This window comes from Alexandromys fortis, unplaced genomic scaffold (assembly GCF_014885135.2).
Source record: "Alexandromys fortis isolate MF-2015 unplaced genomic scaffold, M_Fortis_MF-2015_v1.1 scaffold_38, whole genome shotgun sequence".
Taxonomy (NCBI): Eukaryota; Metazoa; Chordata; class Mammalia; order Rodentia; family Cricetidae; genus Alexandromys; species Alexandromys fortis.
The window spans coordinates 12,651,547-12,679,258 of record NW_026067916.1 but is presented as its reverse complement, the minus strand read 5'-3'; the positions used below and the strand labels follow the sequence as shown (position 1 = coordinate 12,679,258).

The following is a 27,712-nucleotide window of genomic DNA, read 5'->3' as shown; positions in this document are numbered from 1 at the left end:
AGAGACAAGAAGAGCAGAGTTCGCTCTTCTCAATATTAACCGGAACCAGAACTGTCTTCTATAGTGCAGGGTGCTTGAGTGGACTTGAAACCAAGCTGTAAAATGCCAGAGAGCTCCCAGATAACTGACCAAGGTTTTTCTGTCTTTTGGAAAGGCCGGGCAAAGACAACTGGTGAGCTGGGATCTGGACACGTCCTGGGTGGACTTTGTCCAGTTTTACATCCAGATAGGCGGAGAGAGCACTGCTTGCAACAAGCCCGACAGCAGAGAAGAGGGGGTCCTCCTCCAGTACAGCAACAACGGGGGCATCCAGTGGCACCTGCTGGCAGAGATGTACTTCTCCGACTTCAGCAAACCCAGGTAACTCCGCTGCTGGGCCGGCCGCTCTGTCCAGGGGTGGTAGATATTCAGTGGTTACTGAAGTGTCTCTGAAATGCTGACAGTTCCCAAAACAGAAAAACTCATAAAGATTTGACAGGAAAGCCAAGAATAGACAATTTTCATCCAAGTCATTAAACAAAAACCATGTGTGCTCTCATTTAATTTTTTTTTTAGAGCTGTTAGTTGGATATGGTAGCATAAGCTGGAAACCAAAGCAATTAGAAGATCAAGCAGGAGGAACTTCCTAACTTCCAAAAACAGCTAAGACTACTGTGAGATCTTATCTCAAAAACAAAAATCCTCTTTTAAAAACGTGTCTAGAGATTTGGGGGGATTTTTGACTACAAGAAAATTACTAGCCATTGCTACCCAAAGACATTCTGGGCTACAGCAAAGTCCCATACCCGCCTCACCTTTGGGAATTTTGCTTCTGTTCTGGGCACACACAAAACATGTTCATCTGTTATAGGTAAGCGAGATGGAGAGTTTCGTTCTGGGTTTTCACGTGACTGTGCCCTGGGACGGTCCTAGACAGTGTGTGACCCAGTCTCTAGCGTTCAGATTCTCAAACCTTTCCACAGAGCTATCCGGGGGTTGATTCTGCCAGCTCAAGAACACAGAGAGAACCAGCACAGTTGACAGCCAGCTGCTCGTGAGTGGTTATTAGTGATGCCCACCAGGCAGTCAGCCTATTTATAAGTATTTAAACTTAGTTCTTTTGTGACTATGTCATGCTTGAAATTCATTTTCATTCATATGAACATAACAAAACTACTCAAAAAATACCATTTTTAGAGTATCTGTTTTATAATCTCTTATCTCTACTTTAATATAGACATAAGTTCTTCTTTATATATTACCACCAATCAGTATTAACTTATTTTAATGTCCTGTTCCACATATTGTAATGAGGTTTTGTGTTGGAAAATATTGAAGGAAATGCATATCAAATTCTTACAAATCAAACGTATTTTGCTGCCTAAAATTTACATATTTTGTAGATTGAGGGTTTATAGGTTTGGTGTTTTTAAAAAATGGGCTGCTTTAAGGCGACATGACTTTCCACAGACTTGTTTTAAATTGTAAATAACTATATTATATATAGTTGTGCATATAATAAATTGTGTATTTAATAATTTATAAAATGATGCTACACATATACATTTTAATAGAGCCCAACCTTATGTAATTTATTAATGATTATGTTTCATCTTAAATTCACAATTTATATTTTTCACCAGAGGCAAGGGTTGATTTGCAACGTTAAAACATACTATTTAGTGTAATAACACAATAGGAGAAGAAGTTTCCCTAGATATTTCTTCTCTTTTGTTAGATTGTTCATTAGTGTGCATATGTGTGGGCAAGCGGAGGCCACAGCTGGGTTTCAGAAGTTAGTTCCCTCCTCCTCCCACGTCGGTCCAGGGGATCAGAGAGGTCATCAGACTTGGCAACAGGCACCTTTACCCCAACATATTTTCTCTAAAAGTTGTGACCATATGATGTTGCTTGTTTAGACCTTATATACATACACACATGGTGCCCTTACATACATGCAGGCAAAAGACTCATACACATAAAATAAAATAAAAAAACAGATCTTTTGAAAGTTATGACCTTTAATACTAAGAAGCCAGTGAGTCAGTCTGTAGAAACATAATTACAAATGAAGTGGACAAAATAAGACAAAGCTTTCTCAGTTCATAAGTCTCCCGTGTGATCTGTCCACCCTCAGAGCCGTCTGAGATGCCAAGGGATCAAATAAAACTAAGCCTTCTCTTGTTTCCGCCTTTGTTACATTGCTGGCTTTTAAGAGCAGCACAGCCTTGCTTTCCCAGCCACGAAGGGTTTGTTTTTATGCAGATTCGTCTACCTGGAGCTCCCAGCAGCCGCCAAGACCCCTTGCACCAGGTTCCGCTGGTGGCAGCCCGTGTTCTCCGGGGAGGATTACGACCAGTGGGCCGTCGATGACATCATCATCCTGTCAGAGAAGCAGAAGCAGGTCATCCCCATTGTCAACCCGACTTTGCCCCAGGTATGACTCACGTCAGAACACCAAGATGCAGAGGGTTGGCACAGAAGATCAGAGAAAGAACAACAGACTCCCTTAAGGACCTAGGGTCTGACAAGGAATAGGGTGATTATTCATGCTTTTTTTTTTGGTTGTTGATGTTCCCTTCTGTAGCAAGAAAGTTCAGTCCTGGGCTGTTAGTTCGCAGACTCTTCTGTTCAAATGTGAGAAAGATTGTGAATTCTAGAAAGCAGAAAATTGTTAATATGTTTAAAAATAATTAGATACATAGTGACCAAATAATTTTGGTTGTTAAACCATCAAGAAGCAATGTCAGTGTGTTTTTTAAGTTTGTTTAGTGGTTCTGTATTTTCAGGAAAACATGGTCCGCGTGTCACGAACCAAACATCTCTTTCTGTTTTCAGAGGTATAAGACTGTCTTCCTGTTTTGTTTGTATTGTTCCGTTAGAACTTTTATGAGAAGCCGGCTTTTGACTACCCTATGAATCAGATGAGTGTGTGGTTGATGTTGGCCAACGAAGGGATGGCTAAGAACGACAGTTTCTGTGCAGCCACGCCTTCAGCCATGGTGTTTGGAAAGTCGGATGGAGACCGGTTTGCTGTAACACGAGATTTGGCCCTGAAACCCGGATATGTGCTCCAGTTCAAGGTATCTGCAACAGGGCTCTTCCCCGAGCGCGGAGGAGCGATAACTCCGACTTTTGCACGAATGGCTCCCAGAGAACAGAATTTTCCATATTCTAGTAAAGAAGGGGCACACTTGAGTAAGAGGCTCCCCAGTTTCAGGATGGTAAAACTTCTCTACCCATAAGGGAAGGAGTTGGCTAGATTTTGAGTGGTTCAAGAAGATGTACATATTTATATTTATGTATATTTGTGCTTTATATTGTTCATGCAACTCTTCCATAACTGAAAATATAATTGAGTTTTTCGATCTGAGTTGATGCAATGAACTCTTTATTTTCAAATCATAATTGATATGTCTGACTGTCTCACTAGTGGCTTGGGACTTGTGTTTTTCTGTGTTTTGGTGATCAGGCCTAGGACCTTGCACACGGTAACTGGGCTCCAACCCCAGCCTGTATCACATGTGTTGACTACAGCATTTCCAATTTCCCTTTCCAAAATTTGATGGATTTTTACTCTGCCACGCATCACTTTCCTTAAAACATATTGTTTTTCATGCCGGATAACGTATCAGCAAAAACAGTGAGAATGTACCTTGACAGACTCTTATCTCAGAAGGTAATCAAAATTTCATCATGCTTATTTATAATAAAACCCCATTTGTGAATGCTGGAGTCAGAAGCTGTGCAGTTTTAATGAGGTAGCACAAATACATGCTCCTTACTAACAACGGGATACAGACACGATAGTTTACAAGTGGAGTTACTGAAGAGATCAGATGTTTGTGGGTGGCTCTTCAGTATCATTTCCACGGGCCTTTACACAAGGTAGTCAGCCATCAACAGGAACAAATTATGTCCTAACAACAATGAGGAAATGGTAATCTGCCTCTGTTCATATTCTGATATTAATGCAATGGAAAAGCATCAGTAACAGTTCATGTCTTGATAGGTGTGTGTTGGTGACACCTGGTATTAATATAAAATGTCCATAGAGCGCTATACCATTCCTCATCTAATACCTCTTCAATTTAATCAACCCCAAATAACATGGTAATATAGACGTTAGATTCTGCATGGTGAGCTTCCGAAACTGAAAAAGCTAACTAAGAAACACATAGTGAATTTTTCAGGTATTTAAAGGGGCAACAGTGCATATTAAGAAAATCCCAATTCTCACATCACAACTAAACACCTAGAAATTTGTGCTCAATAATTAATGATGTATATTAATTATGGATTATACATGGATTGATAGTTAATATGTACTAGAAACCCTTAAAATATCACTTGGTATCTTTTATATAAAATGCATATTTTATATAAAAAATATAGGTCTGGTGCATTCTTGGTAATTGCTACAATTACCAAGATACAATTACCAAATACAGGTTGCTAGGAATATAGAAACCAAAACCATGGCCCTAGTCCTCAAGGAGCTCAAAAACTAGAGAATAAGTCAGAAAGGTAAGCAGTCACGGTGTTGTCAGAAGCATTCTGGTAGGAAAGTTCCCAGGTGCCGAGAGAGAGAGTGCTGTCTGCATTGACTAGATAAAAGAGGGGTACAGCCGTGATGGTTACCAAGACCGAACAGAACAGCATTAGAGTTCATTCAGACACTGATTTAGGAAAGAACTGCCTTAAACTGTAATCGCAAACCTAGTGGTGTGCTAGAAGGAGTCCTTTAATAAAAAATACACCGAACTTTAAAATTTGAAGTGTTTTCAGATTTTTGACTCAACAATAACACACCTGAGACCTCTCTGGTGGGAATCACCCAGGAGGAGAGCTGAAGGGAATTTCTTTCTTTATTCTTTTAATTTTTATTGATTCTTTATGGATTTCGTATTATGCATCCTGACCACACCCATCTTTCTTCCCATCCTCCCACCCACACATTCACCCTCTGCCCTTGCAACCTCCCGTCCCAAGACAAAACAAAAATTAAAAGGGAATCTTGTCGTCAGAGTTGTCGTGTGGCCCCTGGAGTCACACAGGTCACCCTTTAGCCCGTACATCTTTGCTCGTCAGTATTCATTGCCAGGAGTCTTTAGTCTAGTTTGAGGCTCTGGCCTATGCTGCACCATCTATAATGGGCTCTCACTGGGACTCCTCTTGGCCATCCTGTTGCCCTGTGTCATGGAGATCCTGTCATTTTGGTTCTGTAGGTTCATCCCCTTCACATGCTCCAACAGTTCATAGATTCTGTGGATGTTGGGGTAGGTCGACGCAGCTTTGGTTCTGGGCCTGGGTGCTTGGTAGGTAGGTAGGTAGGTAGGTAGGTAGGTAGGTAGGTAGGTAGAAAGGTTAGATGGATAGATAGATATGAGAGGGGGGGGATAGATGATAGATGGATGGATAGATAAATGATAGATAGATAGATAGATAGATAGATAGAGATGGATAGATGAGATAGATGATAGATAGATGATAGATACATAAATAGATACATAGATAGATGATAGAGATGGATGGATAGATAGATAGATAGATAGATAGATAGGATAGAAAGATATGGGTGAAAGATAGATAGATAGATAGATAGATAGATAGATGATAGATACATAGATAGATAGATAGATAGATAGATAGATAGATAGATAGATAGGATAGAAAGATATGGGTGAAAAATAGATAGATAGATAGATAGATAGATAGATAGATAGATAGATAGATAGAGATACATACATACATACATACACAGACACATACATACATACATACATACATACATACAACAGGATGAGAACTTGTCTAGCTCTCTACTGATGTGAAACCTTCCAGAATTTACAGAGGGCTTGGGTTGAGTCTTAACTGTATCCTCCTCGTCTCTGAACTGTCATGCTGACTTGGAAGCAGGGCCCTGGCTGTTACTGCTCCTCATCTGATGACCGGTATCTTTGAGTGAACGCCCTGTCTAATCTAATCCTGCCCTTCCTCCTAACAGCTGAACATAGGGTGTGCCAGCCAGTTCAGCAGCGCTGCCCCGGTTCTCCTGCAGTACTCACACGACGCTGGCATGTCCTGGTTTCTGGTAAAGGAAGGGTGCTTTCCGGCTTCAGCAGGCAAAGGATGTGAAGGGAACTCCCGGGAACTGAGTGAGCCCACCGTCTACTATACCGGGGACTTTGAAGAATGGACAAGAATCACCATTGCCATTCCAAGGTCCCTGGCATCCAGGTACAGCGCTCTCTGTCTCTCTGTCTCTCTGTCTCTGTCTCTGTCTCTGTCTCTCTCTCTCTGTCTCTCTCTCTCTGTCTCTCTCTCTCTGTCTCTCTCTCTCTTTCTCTCTCTTGTGGTGTGTCATTGCTTCATACAGTCTGGCCACTCCTACCCAGGTAGTAACTTGAGGCAAAAAATAAAAACTAAAGTAGAATTGCCGAAATAGCACAAGTAGATGGTGAAGCCTATTAACTCACCTGACGTAGAGTTGCCGAAATAGCACAAGTAGATGGTGAAGCCGATTAACTCATTCAGTAATCATTTGCCCATCACTGGTCTGAGCCATCCACAGTTCTGGGCACTGGAACACAGCTGTTACGGGTTGAAAGAACCACATGGCCTTGCATCAGGCTTTTTCCCTCCATAGATCTTATTTATCTAATGCCTCCTGATGTAGAAAAGTTGAAGCATCTTGCAGGGTAAATGGTCCCTTTAAGTTGAGTGCTAAAACAAATAATAACAGAGAAAATTAAAATTTCAGCGGAGGGTAACATAAATGGACTGAAAATTTGAAATGAATCGGTTTCCATAAAGGAGGGACCAATTTAACTCTCAGCCGCTTGGCAGCTAAGTGATGCAGAATCGTCTCCTCCCCATTGGTAATAAATAAATAAAGCAGATATGTGTCAATTTTTGTGAAGATGTGTTCCTCCAAGTACGATAATATAGAATACATTTTATAGCACTTTGTTTCAGATACAGAAAGTAGAAGAGCGAGATCATTGTTTCCCACTCTGTCATTTTAGGAAGGATAGAGAAACATCCTTCATGTAGACACTTTGTAATTAAACTCTGGAGTGCCATGTTAAGCGTGTCTCAGTCAAGGCCTTTGACTTCAGAACCGAAAGGATACACAGAGCTGTTTATATTGCTTCTCCATAGTGTGACATATAGAGCTGGGGTACTCACTAGTGTCACTTAGCAAGACTCCAAGAGTCTTTATTTCCTGGAATAAGGTAGGCTTATGCCCACATTCTTCAAAATTTGACAGATGGCTTAATTTGAAAAAAGATGATATAATAAAATGTGAATGTCTGAAGCACTTAGCTTTCCAGAACTCAGGTGCTTTCCCAGGGTTCCATGCAGTGAGCTACAGCAAGCACCAGCCTCACCTCAGGTGCAGTAAGCAGATTCTTTGCCAATCCGTGCTGGATACCTAGACTAAGTGAGAAACAAGCTTGTGTTGGGATAATCAGCAGGGTTTGGAGTTGTTTGTGGCCGAGGGTATCCTGTCCTGCACTCCGGTGTGGTGGTAATGAAGGGAGCATGTTCCCGAGGCTGCTAAGCACTGTCTTTCTGTCCTATTTTTCACCTAGTCGATCACAGGTCTCTTGAGCATGATCTAGCTACTCAAGCCAACTGCACTGTCGGCCTTCATCACCAGTTAAGGGTGTAACCCCAAGAACATGCTCTGTACCTGTTGCTGGGGAAATATCTGGGTTTCTTGTTTGATCAAAGACGTAAAGTTCCGTGTGAGTCTGATAAAACCTGAAGCATCATCTTAAGGTATCAACTGTTACAAAAACTAGCCACCAAACACTCAACCATCAGATCCAAGTCCAGTTACATGTAATTTCCTTGTCTTTAAATGCCAGTGTTGCTTTGTGGTTTAGCAGAGAAAAACAAAAGAGAGGGGACACGAAGAAATGGGAAGCTCACGGCCGTCAGTTACCGAGCCCGTAGGAAGACTGAGCTTCGCCAAGAAGCTTGTTAATCCAGCTTCCTTTATCCAAAAGCAATGTCTGGGACAGGAATGTCCTTCTCGAAAACAGTTGTCCATGAGAGCGGTCCTCCTGTCCATTGCTCTGGGCTCCTGGTTTCAACTCTGTATGCCTTTCTCTCTGAGGAATCATTCGCCTCCATTGGAAACTCTGTGACAGCCGTGTCTTCTCACCTCCCATTCTTCTGAAGCTGTCAGTATCAGCGCAGCCCTGTTTGATTGGTTTGTTTCATTTTGTTTGGCTTTGTTTCTCACCTCAACCATACCCTTCATGATTTCTGAAGCCATGGACACGAAACAGCTCTTCCGAATACATAAGCATCAAGGGGACCCCTTGCTGCAGTGACTGGAGCGTCATGGTGACGAAAAAATCACCAGAAAAGCAGAGAGTATTGTCCAGAGTCAGAGAACACAAGTCCAACGTGGATTTCTGAGAACTGTGGCTAAATCTGTAAATTACAGTTTCTTCTCTAGTGGAAAGAATAGCCCAGTTGGCAAGACCACATTATGAGAAGTCAGAAAAGCTCAGCCTTCACAGCATTAAGGCCAATATTTTGAGTCTCTCAATATTTGAATTTTTTTTTGGATTTCAATTTTTGGAGGAAAAAAAGAAATCTTCATCAAAATCCAGCTTCTGGTTAGTTTGGAGTCTACCCAGCTTTCTGACTGATGGCATTTGTGGTGAAGAGCCCTCTGCTAAAGAGTAGTAAATATGTTTTTATTTCTCCCAAGCAAATGAGCTGTTGGTTTGTAATCTGCAATATGTTAAATTCAGGAAGCCCCAAATGCAGTGTTCAGAAGCTGAGAGTCTAAGTGTCAGAACGTGGAGCTGGTTTTGCCAGGAAGCAGCATGCTTACAGGAGTGGAGGGTTTCACTCTTTCAGAAATGCTTCTAAGGGGATTTTTCAAAGTCCATGCTCCCACGAGCCCACCCAGTTCTTGCCTACAGAAGACAGACATGGGAGTGGTAAATCTGTGTTGGTATACACGCCCGTCCCAGCCCTCAGAGCCCTCCCTATGGAGACACAGAAATCTGCAAATAACTTATTGCAAAGGCCATACCTACTTCATATTAAAGTGAAATAGAGACATTTTTGTCTAAATTTTGCCTTATTTCCTTCTTCTTTGGGATGGTCTGGCTAGTTCTTTATCATCATTGTTAAAATAAAAACTTTTAATTATTTTATTTTTGAAAGTGTATTATAATTACATCATTTTTGTCTTTCCTTTCCTTTCTTGAAATCTTCCCACAGACTCCTCCTTACTCCTTCTCAAATGGATGGCCTCTTTTCTCACCCATCACTGTTAGGGGTGTGGGTGTGTAGGTGTGTGTGTATTCCTAAATACATGGGTGCAGCCCGCTCAGTCAGTGTTATTTTATTTGTGCGTATGTATAGGATAACCAGTTGGTATGCTCTTCCTTGGAGAAGACTGCTTTTCCTACACTTGGCATTCCTTAGTTTGTCTGCGGTGCTTTGTGCAGAACTGAGGCTTCCTGGGCTCTGAACCTTTCCGCTTACAAGCCAGCGTGTCTAAGGTTGTCCTTCTTCAGCTCCTGTTTAGGCAGATACGTTGGTGAACTTTGTGGATGTAGATTCTCACATGACTAGGATACACAATCTCATAGCGAACTCCCTGTTCCCCTGACTCTTATAAGCCATGACCCCTGAGCCTTGGGTGCAGGAGTTGGGTTTTAGAGGTATCAGTTGGGCCCGGGCTCCACAACTTGGCATTTTCATCGGTTCTGGCTTCTGTAATTGTCTCTGTCTGTTGCAAAGAGAAGCTTCCTTAATGAAGGGTGAAGACTACACTATCTGTGGGTATAATTAACATTCAGAAGGTAGTTAGGAACCCACAACACGAATAGACATTTACTTAAACTAAGATGTCTGCATCTCAAATAATTATTATATTTTAGGGCTACCAATCTCAGGAAAGCACTTTGAGAACAGGTGCCACAACCGATTTCAAGTGGGTGCTTTCTTCTTTCATGCCTTTCCTTCCCAAATGCCCTGTGGTCCAGCATCTATAACTTACCCCCTACACATTTGTCCACCGCTCATCAGGTACCTCATGGTCACACCCAGTGCCCTCTTCATTCTTTATAACCTCCTTATTCCAGCACCTTCGAAGGCACCAACTTACTGTGTTCAAACCCAGTGTTACATCGCTGAGCCCAGAAGCAGGCATCGGGTGTCAGGTACAAGGTAGAGAAAGGCAAACAGGTCTCAGGTGTGAAGCCATGCTCGGTTTGCTTCTTCCAACCCAAGGCAATAAAGGCAATTTTTCTTTGTCGGTTAGCAGTGCTGAGAGGGTTCCCATCTGGTTACTAGGAAATCGCAGAATAAGCATCTTAGAAATGCAAAGGTGAGATGAGGAGGAACGAGGGAGTCACGGGTGTCAGTAGAGCTGTCTGCACAAGCTCCTGCTTTCCCTTGTCAATACCAAATAACCAGAGTCTTATTACATGTCCCAACAAAAAAACATTCTATTGGATGGCCTCAAAAACATGTCGAATATTTTGCTGGAAAGAAGAGTCCAGAGAGAGCATTGGGGTCAGGGAGCAGGGGAATAAGAAAGCATTGTGACCAATAAGCATAATCAAAATCCATTATTTACACGCATGAAATTTACATTTTTTCAAATAGTTTCTCTAAAACTATCCATAAAATTAATGTGATAGAAGCGTGAAAATTAACTAAAAAGGACAACCTCTTGTTATTCCTGAAAGAGCATTGGGCGAGAAAATATGTGAACAAAAACCCAAGATATATCTGGTATAAAAAAAAAAAAAAAAAAAAAAAACTATGATGTATCTGGTATAAGGCTCCTTTGTAGGAAAAATGTCAGACCGTTGTGCCTCATCTCTCCTGGGCAGTAAACCATTCATGCTGAAGAGGAAATCAGGCAGGTTTGAGGAAGATTTGAGAGAAACCCTATGAAGGGTCTCTGTGCCTCGCACGGGCATGCCTCTCAGGGTACGCGGCTCTGGTGAAGCCGCCTGGGCCTTTCTGCATTCCTCTGTCCGGTGAGATGTGACAGTAAGAAGAGACGTGTTTCTCCCAACAGTAAGACCAGATTCCGGTGGATCCAAGAGAGCAGCGCGCAGAAGAACGTGCCCCCCTTTGGCTTGGATGGAGTGTACATATCAGAACCTTGTCCCAGTTACTGCAGTGGCCACGGAGACTGCATCTCGGGCGTGTGTTTCTGTGACCTGGGATACACGGGTAAGGCCAACATGTGCCTCTGGCAGTTTGCGTGTGAAAGCTCACTTGGACACAGACAACAGATGCTGGGTTTATTACTTTCTGTGTCTAAGAATTCTAGAACTTGGCCACCCAAGTACTTGAGCTGCTGAGTATCCTGTAGTTTCGAGCCACCTAGAGAGAAAACCTGCTAAGTTCCACTCCCTAGAAAGAATGTGTCTGTCACTAGTAGCAGTCATAGTGAGCATTGCTTGGAGCCTGACATCAAGCCGAACATTATAGTAAATACCTTCATTTTATCACGTTTGAGTCAAAGAATAACTGTTCCACAGTACTGCTGGCTCTGTTTACATTTGAGGAAACTGATGCAGAGAGTGGATTGATTTATTTATTTATTTTTACTATTGTTCTTGGGTTCCATAGCCAGGCATTGCTAGAGATAGGCTCTGAACTCATACATTTAATCTTTAAAACCCAAATCAAGTTCTTCACTACATGCCTTCAGAGTCTCCCTGAGAGCTCCTCTCTCTCTCTCTCTCTCTCTCTCTCTCTCTCTCTCTCTCATGAAATATACTTCTCTACATTTAAATTTAAAATAGAATATAAAATATTAAGCCCAAGGCTGTCAAAAGAGAATGTTTTTTTTAACAACATCCACCTTTGGGTGTTGCCATAGCAAAAGTTTTTGAGAGATCTGAGATTAAAACATAAAATTAGTGGAAATCTCTTAAGCTCTAAAATCTGCTTCTAAAAGTTTTCCTGGCAGCAAAATCAAAAGGCCCCTTCCCATCTTGATAGTCAGGCCTTCCTCTGACAAGAAACCAAAGACAGACTGGCTCGCTCTTGCAAGCCTTCTGTGTCAAGCACAGTTTCAAGGACGTCATTTTCTAATTCTGTGCTGACTGTCCTCGTGAGCCTCTTAATAGCAAGACAGTAAAGGAATGGTTTTATTGTGGGCAGGATCCCTGCTCACACAAGATAGGAGCACCTGTGGATGCCCAAGAGTCCCTGTATCAGTGCTCCTTTAGAAATAAATAAGTAACAAGGGCCAGAAAGATGACTCAGTGGATAAGAGCTCACAGTGCTCTTGCAGGGACGCAAGTTTACTTCCCACAACCACTGTACCTGTAACTCCTGGGGAATCTAATGTCTCGTACAGACATGTATACATGCAAGGAAACATGCACACATGATTTTTAATTGAAAAAATCTTTTTAAAAAGTTAAAATTAAAAGAAAAGGATAGCAAATTTCATTGATTTCTTTTTGTTATCTTTGTGAGGGGAGTCTTGTGTAGCCCAAACTGACTTTGAACTCACTAGGTGGCCAAGGAGAGCCTTGAACTTCTGATTCTTCTCCCTCCATCTCCCACCTGCTGGGATTCCAGGCACACAGCACACAGCTAGTAACAGCTTTTATATTAGTAATAATGGCTGCCTTTAGACAGACGGTTGCACAATGGGAACTCTCCTTGTCCGTGTATCAAACATATCTTGTCACACTTAGTGAATCTAACAAAACTTCTGCATTTGTTTTCTCTGAAGCTGCACAAGGGACCTGTGTGTCGAACATCCCCAACCACAGTGAGATGTTCGATAGGTTTGAAGGGAAGCTAAGCCCACTGTGGTACAAGATAACAGGAGGTCAGGTTGGGACCGGTTGTGGGACGCTCAACGATGGCAGGTCCCTCTACTTCAATGGCCTTGGGAAACGGGAAGCCAGGACTGTGCCGCTGGACACCCGGAATATCAGGCAAGTTGTTGATTGGAACACTTATCCAGAGCATAGTAGACTACTGTTGCTGTGTATCTCGTGTAATACTTATACCTATGGATTGCATATGCAAAACATGAAGCTTAGCTCAAACTGTATAATAAAATAGGTGGGGAATGAAAAAAATCACACCATAGTTCCTTAATCAGCCTGTACTTGTCAAGACCTCTGTGTCTACTACATATTCACCTTAGTTGCAAAAGTTCTGTGTTATCCTGTAAGCTCTTACATGTTCTTAATGTAAATTGACGAAGTAGATATACTTTCAACTTCAAATTTGATATCTGAAACTGATTCCTCTGTGTACGAAGTGGTCCATTTGTGGTCACTTAGTAAAAACTGCCCCCTCAAAATTTTAATGCCTGCCCTGCCACCTACTGGTCAAACCAAGAACTGTTTGGCTCTAAGGTCAAACGAAAATAGTAGCACACCTAACATGAAACTGTGCCTTTTACGTCAGTCAGACGACCTGGGAGTTAGGAGGAAGAAAGTGAGAAAACCAGGCACGGTCTTTACTAAACATCCAATGTCGCCCTTCATGGTTTTTCTGCCGTTAGTCCGTTTCATGTTCCTTCCACATCCCGTCCTCAAGGGTCTGCCTGCCCAGCAGGATCCACTGGTTGCCATGGGCACAGGCACGAACTACATCACACTGAGTGTCAGGTGTGGGAGCTTTAGCCCGCTTGCTCTAAATCAGTATTGGACAAGTGATGGTCTGCCCTTCTAAAATCTTTAACGTGTTGGTGGGAAATATTCGTTCCCTCGTCTTGAGTTTCCAAGACTGCCGTATCTAAAGATTTTTTTAATTTGTCATGAAATTGTTGCAATGAAATGGAGTTCCATTGTTTTCTTTAGATCACTGTACAGAATGAAGTCATTGTCCCTATCAATCAACTTTTTAAATGTTTGCCAGGTTAACGCACTATCATGTATCTCTTTCTGCCCATCATCTCTGTCCCTCTGACTTTAGAAGCGGTACTTGAGAATGTTAGGAGATTTTTGTCCCCTTTTTGTTTGTAAGCAAGCTAAAGTCTATGTGTTTGTTTGGTTTTCTTCCAGACTTGTTCAGTTTTATGTACAAATCGGAAGTAAAACATCAGGGATCACGTGCATCAAGCCGCGGGCTAGGAATGAGGGTAAGCTGAAATGGTTCTGAAATTTTTGTAGCTTAGTTTTGGCAGCTTATGTGTAGAGGTGTCTGTGCATGTATATCTGTGTGCCATGTGTGTGTGTGTGTGTGTGTGTGTGTGTGTGTGTCAGACGCTTGTGGAGGCCGGATTCCCTGGAACTGAGGTTACAGACAGTTGGGACCTATCATAGGGGTGCTAGTAATTGACCCCAGGTCCTCTGGAAGAGCAGCCAGTCAGTTCTTAACTGTTGAACCATATCGCCAAGCCCAAGCAACTATGCTTCTGTAGAAATTATATAACTTTGATTAATTAGCCTTTTTTTCCTCCCAAAGTTGGATGTGGATTTTACAAACTGGAAGATAATTCCTGCGCTCTGTTCTGCTTCATAGAAAGAGTTGCTGTGTAGACCAGGGACCCCACAGCTTCTCCTAGAGTTCTTTAAGCCTGAAATCATGTCTGTCCTGGGTATAGGTAGAATCAAACATTTGTTTTGGTGAATTCTACTTCCTTATAATGCTGCACAGAGAGGAAAACAATAGGAGAGGTTTTTGCGTTCATTGTGAGAACTAAACTTGTTTTCATAGAGAATTGATGGACTGTATATCAAATTCTACTTGGACATTCTGGAGTGGACAGAACCCTTGTACAGTAGCTCTTGGTAGCCTTAAATAGTTTTTCTGAGTACCTGATGCCATAGATGCTGTCTTAGAACTGTTTAGCAGGTGTGAAGGGTGAGGCACGGTGTGGACCAGGAACTTGCACGCGGTCATATAGATAGTAAGACAGGCAAGGATTTGAACCTCCCGCTCCAGGATGTATGCTCCCTTCTCTTGACTCTTTTCTCATGAGGCTCCCATTGTTTCTGCCTCAAATCACAAAGCTCTGAAAGACACACAGCAGCAGCCTTGAGCTGTGTACAGCTCCAGCAACTCTGTGGGTATGCTGGGAGTCTTTCAGGACCCTGCATGTGGCTAGTCAGCGTAAAATCCACAGGCTTCTCTGATGGCTCTGCCTCCCACTTTAATCTTAAAACAGCATTGGGTTTTACAGCATTACAGCTTAAGTCTGTTACTGTGTAAGACTGTGGTTGTGTAAGATGCACTGAACCAAACAGTACCTGCTAGTCAACGGACTGTGGAGAGCTCAGGTCCACACTGACTATCTCCATATCATCCCTGGCTGGAGGTTTAAATGGTTTCCTGTGATTGTCGTAATACTTTTACTCTAGTAATTATTCAAATCATTCTTTTGCTGAAGAAAATGTCTAGACACTTCCATGGGCTATGTTGGTTCCTTCATCTCTTCTACATGTGTGTGTATGGAGTCTGTTTGAAGTCAGATACTCTTGTGGGAACTGTAGATACAATATCGCGACATTGGCATTACAGATGTATCAGTCATGAGCTAGGTTATGCCGCAGTAACAAATAATCTCTTTAAAATAGAAACAAGATGTTTTCTCCGTTGTGCTACATCTTCTTCTTATCCCAAAACTGAAAATACTGTCCGCAGGCTGAGAGCTGGGTGTTGCCAGCCACGTGGCACAGAGAAAGAGAAAGTGCCTGGGGGCAATAGGAAGCACAAGGCCACCCGGTGTGGGAATGGAAAACCGCTAGGGGAGTGTCCACAGCCACCTAACAGGCAGTGCTAGGGAAAGAAGTCAGGCAGTAGACAATAAAGAAAAAAAATAAAGAAGTGTAGATTGCAAGAGGAAGACAGAAGCAACTAAACTATGGAGGTGGAAGGTAAGCATGCAGGGGGCTGCTAATTTTAATAGAGCAGGCTGGATACCAGCCCACCAAGCTAATGGCTGTTGATAAATTCAGTGCAACAGAAGCTTCCATGCCCGAGTCTTGTGAAGAATCCACATTTGTATATATAAGATTTAAAAAGACTTTGTGGGAAGCAAGCACTTATCAATGACACGAGGCCCGCTCTATTCTTGTTACGGATGTAATTTGCACTGCCGGGCTGGTTCCCCTTAGGATCCCTTTAGGAACAGGCGATTTGTTCTCAGCTAGTCTTGAACCATTGTGTTATCTGTCTAATTCACATCCCATAGGCTTTTCTCATCCTCTTCTTGAAGGTTAGTTGTTAATATGTAAATCTGACTAAATCCTCAAACAAATCTCTGCCGGTGATGAAAGTGAAGATCCCTCACCTAGTCAAGCTGAGAGACCAATTTACATATTTGGAATTAAACTCAAAATTAGGCTGTCTGCAATATGACTAGGCAGGATGCAGATGGAGTTGTGGTTTAAACACAGAAATGTCTTACACGATTTAAGCATTCAGTGGATGAGCTGAAATGCCTTGGCTTATTCCAACATACAGTGTGTTAGATGGCACCCTAATGAGGCTCAGCAACAGGTATAAACCGGATATTGCCCCTTTCCTCCTGACATTCCTTCAATCTCTACTTGTCTGGGACGTTCTACTGTAGACGGAGGCTGCTCATTCGTTTCACTGCTGCCCGTATCCGAAATAATCACACAGAAACTGTATTATTACAACACTGTTTGGCCTGTTAGCTCATGCTTCTTATTGGCTAGCTCTTATATTTTAAATTAACTCATTTCTATTAATCTGTGTATCACCATTTGGTCATGACCTACCAGTAAGAATCCATCCAGTGTCTGCCCTCTGTCTCCTGCAGCAGCTGCATGGCTTCTCTCTGACTCCGCCTACTCTCTCCTCCTTTCTCTGCTTGGAATTCCTGCCTTGCCCTATTCTGCACTGCTATAGGCCTAAAGCAGATTCTTTTTTAACCAATGGTAATAAAACATATTCACAGAACACAGAGGGGAATCCCCCATCACCATATCTCATCATGCATTGGAACCAGGGTTTCATCTCTGCAGACCTCAATGCTGTGTCTAAGTAGATACGACTCTCCTGAAAAAGCTAATAAGGAGAAAGGCTGCAAGCAGGCCCCAAATGAAGGGCACACTTCCTGAGCCATGCCAGTAGTATTTTGATAAATACCTCAGATCTTTCATAATTTACATTTGCTGACATGCAAATTCTGACTTAGGGGCAATGGAGTGATATGCCACATAAAGACCAAGTGGCTGAAAGCAGCCAACATGCTATCCTATGGTTCCTGCAAGACAGGAAGGCAGTCACAGACACTGTTGAGCTCAGGGGCTCTGGGTCAGGATCTCTTAAGGCTGCAGTCAAGGCAGTAGACAGACAGGGCACAGATGTTAGAAGACTCAGCCGAGGGCTGTATGACCTGACTCATGAACTGGCCAAAGGTTTTGTCCACAGCAGCTTTCTCCATCCAGACCTGTCCACAGGCTGTTATAATATCTTACTACATGTGGATTAGCTTCTTCAGACGAGCAGGTCTAAGAGAGCAGGGAGGAACCCCCAAAGCCTTCCTCTTCTGTCGTGCTAAGAAGGGCTCACTGTTGTTTAGCAAGCACTGTACTACTGAGCATCACTCTAGGCTTCACTGTAGTGCCTTCAATGGCCTGATTTCAAAATTCACCTTGACTCCCACCTCATTCTGTTAGAAGCAAGTTATTAAATCCTTCTGCACTCAGAGAGAAGAGAGCTAAGTTCTAATTTTTAAAGAGAGAAGCATCAAGAGATTTATGAATATACTTTTAAAGCTATCATGGATAGAAAGCCCAAGCTCAGGTCACTGGTCTTGGACTATAGCTTGAAGAAACTAGAACGGATCCAGAAGATTTCTATTCCCATGGTGTTTCATTTCTAATACTTTGCCTCCTGGCCAGCTCTCCCTCATCCTCACCTGATATCAGAGTAAGCGCTCCAGGACTGGTGGTTCACCCTTTGCAATGAGCAGCAAGGAGTGGGGCCGTTTCTCCTTCCAGCTGGCCCACACCTCCACCACCAGGGTCAGCTCTATGCGTTGCCAGGGGGAGGGGGAGGGACCACTCTCCCAAGTGCAAGGGGCAAGGCCAGCTCTCTCGTCCACGGTGAAGGGGGAAGACATCTTTCCCTCACCACCACATGGCAGATGAGAGGTATGTAGCCAGCTCCCCCATTCCCACGACCTCAGGGCACGCTCACCGACGCCCCACCAGCAGGGTGGGCATGATTGTGGTGCCCAGGTGGGGTACAGAGCTTGCTCTCCTGAGTGCTGTAGCCTCAACACCAATTTCATGAATAACTGTAGAATAAGCCACTAGCTGCAGACCCTCTGCTTCCTCCCACAGATATGTATTCCTATGACTAGTACCCGTTTGTATCCATGTGTATCGTGTGTGTGTGTGTACATGTGGCCCTCAATCTTATTATCCATAGCAGTTTTCTCCTTTGCTGATCAGTACCCTTCCCCTGTGTCCACTTATAAATGACAGTGTTTCTGGCAGAAGTAGCGGGGATGTCTGACCCTCTAGCAGGGATGGCTCACGAGGTGTCTGACCCTGCAGCGGGAATGGCTCACGAGGTGCCCGACCCTCTAGCGTGTAGATCCCCAGATCTCGTCACCTTGTGACGGTGGAGGTGGACAGATAAACACAGGAGGAGCGGCACAGAAAGGAAGGAGAACCCAGCGTGTTGTCTCGTTGCTTTACTATTGGATAGTCCGGCCTCGTTTGGGTTCCACCAATCAAGGCCTGTCATAATGCGAAGTGCCGCTCCGCCTAACAGACTCCCATGCCGAGCCCGCAGACTGCCCTGCGCTTTGGCAGCAACAAGCGCAGCTCATCTTGTGCTGGAGAAGTTAAGATATTTCTTCTGAGTATATAATGACCTGAGACTTTGTAGTGCTCAGGATAGAATCTGAATTTCAAGTGCATGATCTGGAGCGGGATTTTATGTCTCCCTCACCAGCCCGCTCATCACTCATACAAAGCTGAGTGTCTTGAAAGGGACTTATGTATGTCTTGTCTTCATTTACTGGAGCCAGTGCATTAGAAACTGTCAGGAAATTGATGGGCCTTTGAGTCTACTAATTCATGCCTTGGAAGTTAGATGGATGAGTGTGCCTTCTCTAAGACATAATTTCGACTTGCTGCAGTATTGTTGTTTAAAAAAGAAAAAGAAAAAAAGAAAAGACTGTTTCTTGCCTCCCAAAAAACTGTCATAGCCCCTGAGTTTCTGTCTTCTACCTCAGGGCTGGTTGTTCAGTATTCAAATGACAACGGGATACTGTGGCATCTGCTCCGGGAGTTGGACTTCATGTCGTTTCTGGACCCACAGATCATCTCCATCGACCTGCCGCGGGAGGCAAAGACACCTGCCACAGCTTTCCGGTGGTGGCAGCCACAGCACGGTGAGTCGCTGCCCTCTCCGACTTCCCGGTGACTTCTTTCTTAATCACGTGGCATCCATATCCAACTTGTAATGTGTGTGTGTGTGTGTGTGTGTGTGTGTGTGTTAATTTACCGTCGGTTTCCAGACAATTTGATTTAAACGCGTGGTCACGAAGATATTCATATTGTTGTGTAATGAACCTTCTCCGCCTGCTGCTGCTGATCTGATTGCAGGGAAGCATTCAGCCCAGTGGGCTTTGGATGATGTCCTTATCGGAGTGAATGACAGCTCTCAAACTGGATTTCAAGATAAATTTGACGGCTCCATAGACTTGCAAGCCAATTGGTATCGAATCCAAGGAGGCCAAGTGGATATTGACTGTGTCTCTATGGACACTGCCCTGATATTCACGGAAAACATAGGTATATATTGCGCCACCTAATAGAAGGGTATTTGATTAACTACAGGGCTAAATTAGCTAAAACTCAAAAGGAATTTTCTGTTATAAGATTATGCGCCTTAGCTTCCTTTGCTGTGGAGGGCAGGGTACACATTGTCCTCTAGAATCGCCCAGTGACCTGGGCCTGTCAGAACTTTCTTTCATGGATCATGCTAAGAAGGAAAATAACTTAACGTATCTATCAGAAGGCATTCTTATAGTTTGCAGTTTACAAAATTGAGAGTTATGACTCTGTTAGTCCTCTTAAGGTAGCAAAGGCCTTTGAATTTACAGCCTGCCGTGTTTCTGATTCTATGGCGTCTGTATAAAAACAGTAACTGTGAGAAGAAAAGCCAACGCAAACCTGAGGCACCGAACACAAGCCGTTATTCGGGTTTGCTGTGCGAAGTGTTGGTAGCAAGCGTAAGCATCGCAGGAGAGCCCATCATTCCATGACGCGGTTAACCACTTGCTGTCGTCTTCGGCAGGAAAACCTCGCTATGCTGAGACCTGGGACTTTCATGTGTCGGCATCCAGCTTCCTACAGTTTGAGATGAGCATGGGCTGCAGCAAGCCCTTCAGCAGCGCCCACAGTGTGCAGCTCCAGTATTCCCTGAACAACGGCAAGGACTGGCATCTCGTCACCCAAGAGTGTGTCCCTCCAGCCATCGGCTGCCTGCACTACACGGAAAGCTCAGTTTACACCTCGGAAAGATTCCAGAGCTGGAGACGGGTCACGGTCTACCTTCCACTTGCCACCAAGTGAGGCTTGTCCTTTGGCTGCATATTAGGTTTCTGTCACCTAATTTGAATATATTTGGTAATTCCACCTTCTTCAGTTAAGTCATCCTGGGTGTACCCTCATGAACTCACCCAGAGCTGTGGTCCCCAGGGAGATTTTAAATCCAATGAAATTGATAATGAAGATTATTCATCATGCTTAATATATTCCCAATAGCAGACTATCAACACGATAGAAAAAAGGGAGCTCTCTCCAGTTCTTGACTTTAGAAGCATCATGTTGAGAACAAACATAGTATAGGACCTCGTATACTCTGAGAAACCATTAGGGGCAGTGGAATGGAATCCTCATTGCCAAAATGATGTTAGTTCCCAATGTCTTTGTTGAGCCTTCAATCTTTCCCTAAGCCTAGAGGCAAACACTAAAATTACTTTGAATTTCAAAAACATACATCAGAATCTCTGGATAGCTTTGCGGTGTTACATATGTTGACTTTCCTGGAAGAGAAGTCCTACAATATTTGGACAGCATGTATTCTGCTCTCCTCTTTATAATCAAGAGGAGAGACCACTCAGTACTTGGTATGAAAGTAGAAGTGTCTCAAAGGACAGCAAACTGGACTGTGGAAGAAGGAAAAAGGAAATAAAATAGCCATTCATGCTCCGTGCTTTCAAAACTGCCTATCAAGCCAACGGTGTTGCGCGTTTTGTTTGATTTGATTTTTATTTTTGTTTTGTTCTGCTTGTTTGTTTTGTAGTTCTCCCAGAACACGGTTCAGATGGATCCAAGCCAACTACACCACAGGAGCAGATTCCTGGGCTATGGATAATGTTGTTCTGGCCTCGGGGTGTCCTTGGATGTGTTCAGGAAAAGGGATTTGTGATGCTGGACGCTGCATGTGAGTAATAAAGCCCAGTTCCCCTCGTGGCAGCGCCACAGTGAAACTGGTTTGTGGAAGTCATAATAAATGGTGCTTTTTCTCCTCTTCTTCTCGGTAGCTGTGACCGGGGCTTTGGTGGACCCTACTGTGTTCCTGTGGTTCCCCTCCCCTCCATCCTGAAAGATGACTTCAATGGGAACTTGCATCCTGACCTTTGGCCTGAAGTCTATGGTGCAGAGAGGGGGAATCTGAATGGTGAGACCATCAAATCCGGAACATCTCTGATCTTTAAAGGGGTGAGTGAGGTTCTGCGTGTTCCTCTGTCATCCCTGAGCCTCGCTGCCCCACACGCATGCATCCCTGGTCTCGTCAGCATGTTATTTTGTACACGGCTGCTGCCCCATTCCGTTCTGTTAGCACATTTGCTCTCCCTCTAATTCTTCCCCCTCCCTCTCCTCCCTGTTTCCATCTTGTCTCTGAGGTAAAGTCTTGCTGTGTCTGCTACATTCATTTTCGTGGTCCTTTGGACACAGCATCTTATCTTCCCTCTGCTTTGGAGGTTGGAGTCTTCTTACTTTCTGCTGGAATCCACAAATATATATATATATGTCTGTGCATAATTGTTAGAATTTGGTTACTAAAAGGTAGCATTTCATATTACTGAATTCTTATCTTATAGTATTTGTTGATGATTTTATGAAATCTTTCCCTTTGTTCTTTTTTTTAAAAAACTTCTTCCTGACAGTAGTCCGATCCTTCCTTACAGGGGACTAGAAGAGACCAGGCCGTTAAGTCGTGTTGACTAGCACGCACAGACCTCGTTAATGTTCCTTTGTATTCCACCCTAGATGTCTAGTTAGAGAAATGTCTAGCAGAGAGAGACTCTACTCAGGGGGCACCTTTCCGTGTGTGAATGCCACATCCGTCCCTCTCAGCAAGGAGAAACCGACTAATCTAGGTGTGTGAATGAAGTCCTTGACAGAGTCTGCATGGGTTCCTACACAGCCTTCACGAGTCATGCCGAGCACTGTGAAAATTAGACACCCTGGAACTTTTCAGTTATAGCTCGTAGATGCCAGTTAGCATAATTGCTCGAGTCCAGATTCCTCTCAAGTTTTGCATGAACAGAGAGAGCAGCTCACTGCACTGAGAGATGTGTATGTCCCAAGAGTGCTGATGGGCCAGAGATATCAGGACAGCACATTCGTGATGGAAACCCTGGTGTAAGAGGTCAGTCTCTCCTAAGGAGAGCCCATGACCTCCAGCTGCCCCATCCCAAGCAGCTGACTAAACCGAAGAGCAGAAACTTTCAGAGGCCTTTGTCTGATGAAGTTCCAAGCAGCAGCATTAACCTAGTCTTTAAGACTTACAAGCAGGGAAAGCGTGGGCTCCTTTCTCTTTAGCTACCCAAGTGCAAGAGCGGCCAAGCGTTATGTGTCATCCATCAGCTCGGAAAGATGCAGGCAGCTCAGTGTGTGCCATCCAGCAGGTTGCAGTCTGGCCTCCAAAGGCATTCTTCCACGAAAGAGGAAATGATCGTGTTTCTTAGTTGTTAGAGATTCGGAAGTGCTCTCCACTACTGAAACAGCTTGTTGGATATAAAAGATTTTTCCTATTTGGTACAGATAGATACAACGCTCTGAAAGAACCAAAAGGAAACATGTCTATACAAACAGAATCTACAAACCGGGCGGTGGTGGCGCTCGCCTTTAATCCCAGCACTCGGGAGGCAGAGGCAGGCAGATCTCTGTGAGTTCAAGGCCAGCCTGGTCTACAGAGCTAGTTCTAAGACAGCAATGGCTATACAAAGAAACACTATCTCAGAAAAAAGAAGAGGAGAGAGAGAGAAGCAATATCAAGTGCAGAGCTAGCATATTGCCAGCATGTGAGGAGCCTTTCCAGCTACAAGTCATGCCCACAGTCTCCTAGACAAAGCAGTGTAACATGGGTTCTTGCACAGTGGCTAGGCCTTCCCTTGGGAACAATTTTATATTTATATTCCATAGCCGAGACGGAAGAGTAACAGTCCTGTGTCTCAATGTAAGCAAATGACATTACTAGCTGAATCTCTGAGCTGTCTGAGGATGCCACCTTTGTCCGCAACCTGTGATGCAACCTTTGTCCACAACCCATGGATGCCACTTTTGTCTGTAACCCATGATGCAACCTTTGTCCACAACCTGTTTCCTTGTTAACCCTCACCTAGAAATTTCTAATAGCGTTCTCTCTCTCTCTCTCTCTCTCTCTCTCGCATTTGCAACATGAGAATAATCTTCCTCTTAGGAATACTTAGTAAAGTGTCTGTTAAAACCCAGTATGTTAAAGGCACTCCATGTATGTTTGTTATTTCAGCTGTTAGTAACGGTCGTGACAGACATCCTTGATATAAACATGAAGGAGAGGGGAAAACTTACTTTTCCTAACTAATACAGCATTTGGCCTTTAGTTTTGATAATTAGGAAGTCATTTTGGTGCTGCTGAAAAGTCACTTAACTCAGCAGGCTCAGCTGAGAAACTAAAGCCTGTTTGGACCTCGGGACTTCTGCGTAGTGAAATGTACCGGCTGTCACCACAGCCCTCTACATACAAGAACACAGCAGCCTTCTGAGATGTCGATCTCGGGCAACCAGAAATGGTTAATTAGCAGAAAAAATGACTAAGGCTAATGCGGTTGTTTTCCTCGATGTGTGGCTTCTCTGCCTGAGTGGTTGCTGTCTAGGCATGGGGACCTGGCTTCCTTCTGCCTTATTTAACTCGAGCAACTGGGGCGTTGTGTCAGCCTGTGTGAGAACCTCCTGGGGCTGGCAGAGCAGGCAAAGCAGTAGTGAGTTCCCCAGCCTCCTTGGAGCCCTGGAAAAGTTAGCTATTAGTCCTTGGCCTCCAGCGGGAGCGCAGATTCCTCTTTCCCTCTTCACGTCTCTCACAACGCGCTGCGACCAAATGACAAGGTTTGGGAAATGCCAGCAGTGGACAGTGCTATTGTTTCTGCACCGCCTTTAATAATAGTCACAAAAAGTGATCAGAGGTAGAATAATAAAAATGGAAGACGAGAGCATTAAGAGGAGGAGATGTCTTCCTTTTGTCCTTTTTTTTTTTTTTTTTCTGTCTTACAAACTTTATTAGTGCTGGGGAAAGGAGGACAGGCAGCTCCGGTCTCTCCCTACATTACTGCTTGCCGTTGCCATTGATGGGACGGTTCACATGGTCAGGGGAGGACAGGAAGGCCTTGATCTTGGGCCGGGCACTGAGGCGCGCCACATAGGCACTGAGCAGGGGGAAGTCGTCCAGGCAGCCAGGGGCCAGGACCTGGTGGATCAGCAGCAGATCTAGCAAGTTGTAATCGGCGAAGGAGATCTGGTCACCCACGATGAAGGCTTTGCCTCCTTGGTTCTGGGACAGCAGGGTCTCGAAAGGTTTCAGGTGTCCAGGCAGGGCCTTCACATAGTCATCCTTCCCTTCCTCATATTTGGTGTAGATGAGGGTGATGTATTTCAGGCGAAGGTCTTCCACCCCGTCATTCACCATATCCACCAGGGCAGCCTCCTTCTGATCTTTTCCATAAAGCCCAAGGGATCGGCCCAGGTGCCTCAAGATGGCATTAGATTGGTACAGGGTAAGGTCTCCATCCTGAAACTTGGGGAGCTGCCCATACAGACAGGTGGACTTGAGCACGCCTTTCATCCAAGTATCTATGGACACCACCTCCTCCTTCCAGCTCTGGTCCTGGTCAGCCAGGAGTATGCGCATGGCCTCACAGCGCCCTCGAACTGGGAAGTAGACAATGGTGTACGGCGGCATGGCTGCTGCGTAGACGTAGACGGAGGCACGAATTCCGAGCTGCGTAGACAGTAACGGATCTTGGGTGTGGAGCCAGCCCCTTTTGTCCTTTTAAGCTAGACAAAACATTGCCGCTCATTGTCTGTAGCTACCGTGACTTCTAACCATGTCACTATTACCTAACTAATTGATGCAGGGTAAGTATATAAAACAGAAGTAGTTACGCAAGTGACAGAAGGTTCCTTTTCTCTCTTGTTTTCAGGAGGGACTAAGAATGCTTGTCTCCAGGGACCTAGACTGCACCAACACTATGTATGTCCAGTTTTCACTCAGGTTTATAGCCAAAGGTAAGCTGCTCCTGTGGTATGCATCCTTTTCCTTCATGAAAGTTGCCCTGTGCACAATCTCTCCCCCATAAAGAGATACCCCTTGAGCTTCACTGTTCTCAAGTGATCTTGATTCAAGTTCTTCTTGCCACGGCGGCGCAATCACTGCTGTTCTAAGCCGTTTAATACAGATGTGGTCACCGTGCTTGTTGGTAAACTTACCGTCATGTCCTTGAATGGCCCTGCCGCTGCTTTCTAGCTACCAGAATTTTAAATAAAAAATTATTAATCTTTGAGCATTTGGGGTTTATTTTACAGACGTGAATGCCCCCAAAGCACTCCTTGGTCTTTCTGACTTTTTATATATAATTAATAATTTTCTTTAAAAATAGTTACTATAGATATATGTCATTTTCATGGATTTTTATTTATATTTCCTTGATTTAAACGTTTCTACATTTGCAAAACTGTGATGTCAGCAGAATGAATAAGTTTTTACTTGGTGTCTCCTAGATGTAGGACAGAGGAAGGAAGGGAAGGGAAGGGAAGGGAAGGGAAGGGAAGGGAAGGGAAGGGAAGGGAAGGGAAGGGAAGGGAAGGGAAGGGAAGGGAAGGGAAGGGAAGGGAAAGAGAATGTGTGCAGGCACAAGTGTGCATGTGTGTCACACACAAATAAGAGAAAGACTGTCTACATTTGGTGTACTTTTTAAAGTACACTCATACACAGGCTCTACCTACAACCACTCTCAGTTGCCACTGAAGTGTTGGGAGCAGAAAGTCTCTGTGTGAATCTAAGCAGGCTCACGGGCTGATGCCCTGAGCATCAGCTTGGAGTGAACCATGTCCTCGTCACGGTGTGCTGTATGCCTGTGCTGTCTCCTCCCTAGGTACTCCTGAGAGGTCCCACTCCATCCTCTTACAGTTCTCTGTCAATGGAGGAATCACCTGGCACCTGATGGATGAGTTCTACTTCCCTCAAACGACCAGCATACTTTTCATTAACGTTCCCTTGCCGTATAGCGCCCAGACCAACGCTACAAGATTCAGACTCTGGCAGCCATACAGCAATGGTAAAAATGCATGCGTTCTGTTTTGATCAAAACTGGTGGCCGCGTGTTAATGTTCTTGTTCCTAAGACATGGAGAAAGGATGGCCTGAGAGGCACATGGACTGTGCACGCCACAAATTTACACGCTTCCCTTTTGACCACTCTTCATGGAATGTTCAACTTTCTGTCTCCTTCTCACCTTGTATAAGTGACTGATGAATTCTTTTTTTTTTTAACCGCAAATCATAAGAATTTATTGACTGGCGGAGTCAATTGAACAAAAGCAGAATTCTTGCTTTAGTTTGTCTTCATTTGGTTTTGGCTGAGACATCTTTACCTTCACTCACAGGCAGGCCCAAAACCCACTAGATAGCTCAGAACAGTTTTAAATTCAAGATCCTCCTGCCTCAGCCTCTGAGTTGCCAGGATTACATTGTGAGCCACAGAATCTGGGTGTTTCGTTTTGCTTTGTTTACTAATAACCCATCATTGCCATTATTAGTTCCTCACTAACTGCAACTATGTTTTTGTTGAATTTATTTAGGAATTACCATTCTTCTCAATGGCATTTCATAAGTGAAGCAGATTATCATAGAATGCCTAGAAAAAGTGGAAGGACCTTAGACCAAGCAGGCAGTGTCTACATCCAGGCCAAGCATACAGTGTCTCACATGTAGACCAAGCAGACAGTGTCTACATCCAGGCCAAGCAGTGTCTACATCCAGGCCAAACAGGCAGTGTCTACATCTAGTCCAAGCAGACAGTGTCTCACATGTAGACCAACCAGGCAGTGTCTCCATCCAGGCCAAGCAGGCAGTGTCTACATCCAGGCCAAGCAGGCAGTGTCTTACATGTAGACCAAGCAGGTAGTGTCTACATCCAGACCAAACAGGCAGTGTCTCACATCAAGCATTTCACATTTACAGAAGGTTTTCAGATTTCTAACTTTGGCTATTTCTTATAGTACTATTAATATTGACTCTAAAGGGCCAGATTTTGCAAAGACATGCATCTAACTGCCTAAATAAGTACAATGACAATGTATTAAGCAGAAGTAACAGAAATGAGTAGGAAAAATATACTTCTGTCTCTAAAATCAAGCCTATGTATTTTTTATGACAAGTAAGTAAAATAAAATTTCAACATGTTGTAAGATAGATACAATCATGGTAGATTTTCGTTT

General features: G+C 43.9%; 2 protein-coding genes across 2 annotated transcripts in view; one reads left to right on the top strand and one right to left on the bottom strand.

Annotated features, from left to right (window-relative positions):
* Reln (reelin) overlaps positions 1-27,712 on the top strand; it is a 420,580-nt gene that overhangs the window by 324,134 nt on the left and 68,734 nt on the right. The window contains exons 25-38 of the mRNA XM_050139698.1: positions 155-360; positions 2,245-2,416; positions 2,862-3,062; positions 5,987-6,219; positions 11,051-11,208; positions 12,731-12,938; positions 14,019-14,095; positions 19,178-19,336; positions 19,551-19,739; positions 20,245-20,518; positions 21,256-21,396; positions 21,497-21,674; positions 25,418-25,502; positions 26,369-26,551. Of these exons, the coding sequence (XP_049995655.1) occupies positions 155-360; positions 2,245-2,416; positions 2,862-3,062; positions 5,987-6,219; positions 11,051-11,208; positions 12,731-12,938; positions 14,019-14,095; positions 19,178-19,336; positions 19,551-19,739; positions 20,245-20,518; positions 21,256-21,396; positions 21,497-21,674; positions 25,418-25,502; positions 26,369-26,551 (2,464 nt within the window). The remainder of the gene's footprint in view (positions 1-154; positions 361-2,244; positions 2,417-2,861; positions 3,063-5,986; positions 6,220-11,050; positions 11,209-12,730; positions 12,939-14,018; positions 14,096-19,177; positions 19,337-19,550; positions 19,740-20,244; positions 20,519-21,255; positions 21,397-21,496; positions 21,675-25,417; positions 25,503-26,368; positions 26,552-27,712) is intronic.
* Positions 24,475-25,249, bottom strand: LOC126500077 (glutathione S-transferase P-like). Its single transcript, XM_050139701.1, has one exon. The coding sequence runs from the start codon at positions 25,174-25,176 to the stop codon at positions 24,544-24,546; it is 633 nt and encodes a 210-aa protein (XP_049995658.1). The 5' UTR covers positions 25,177-25,249; the 3' UTR covers positions 24,475-24,543.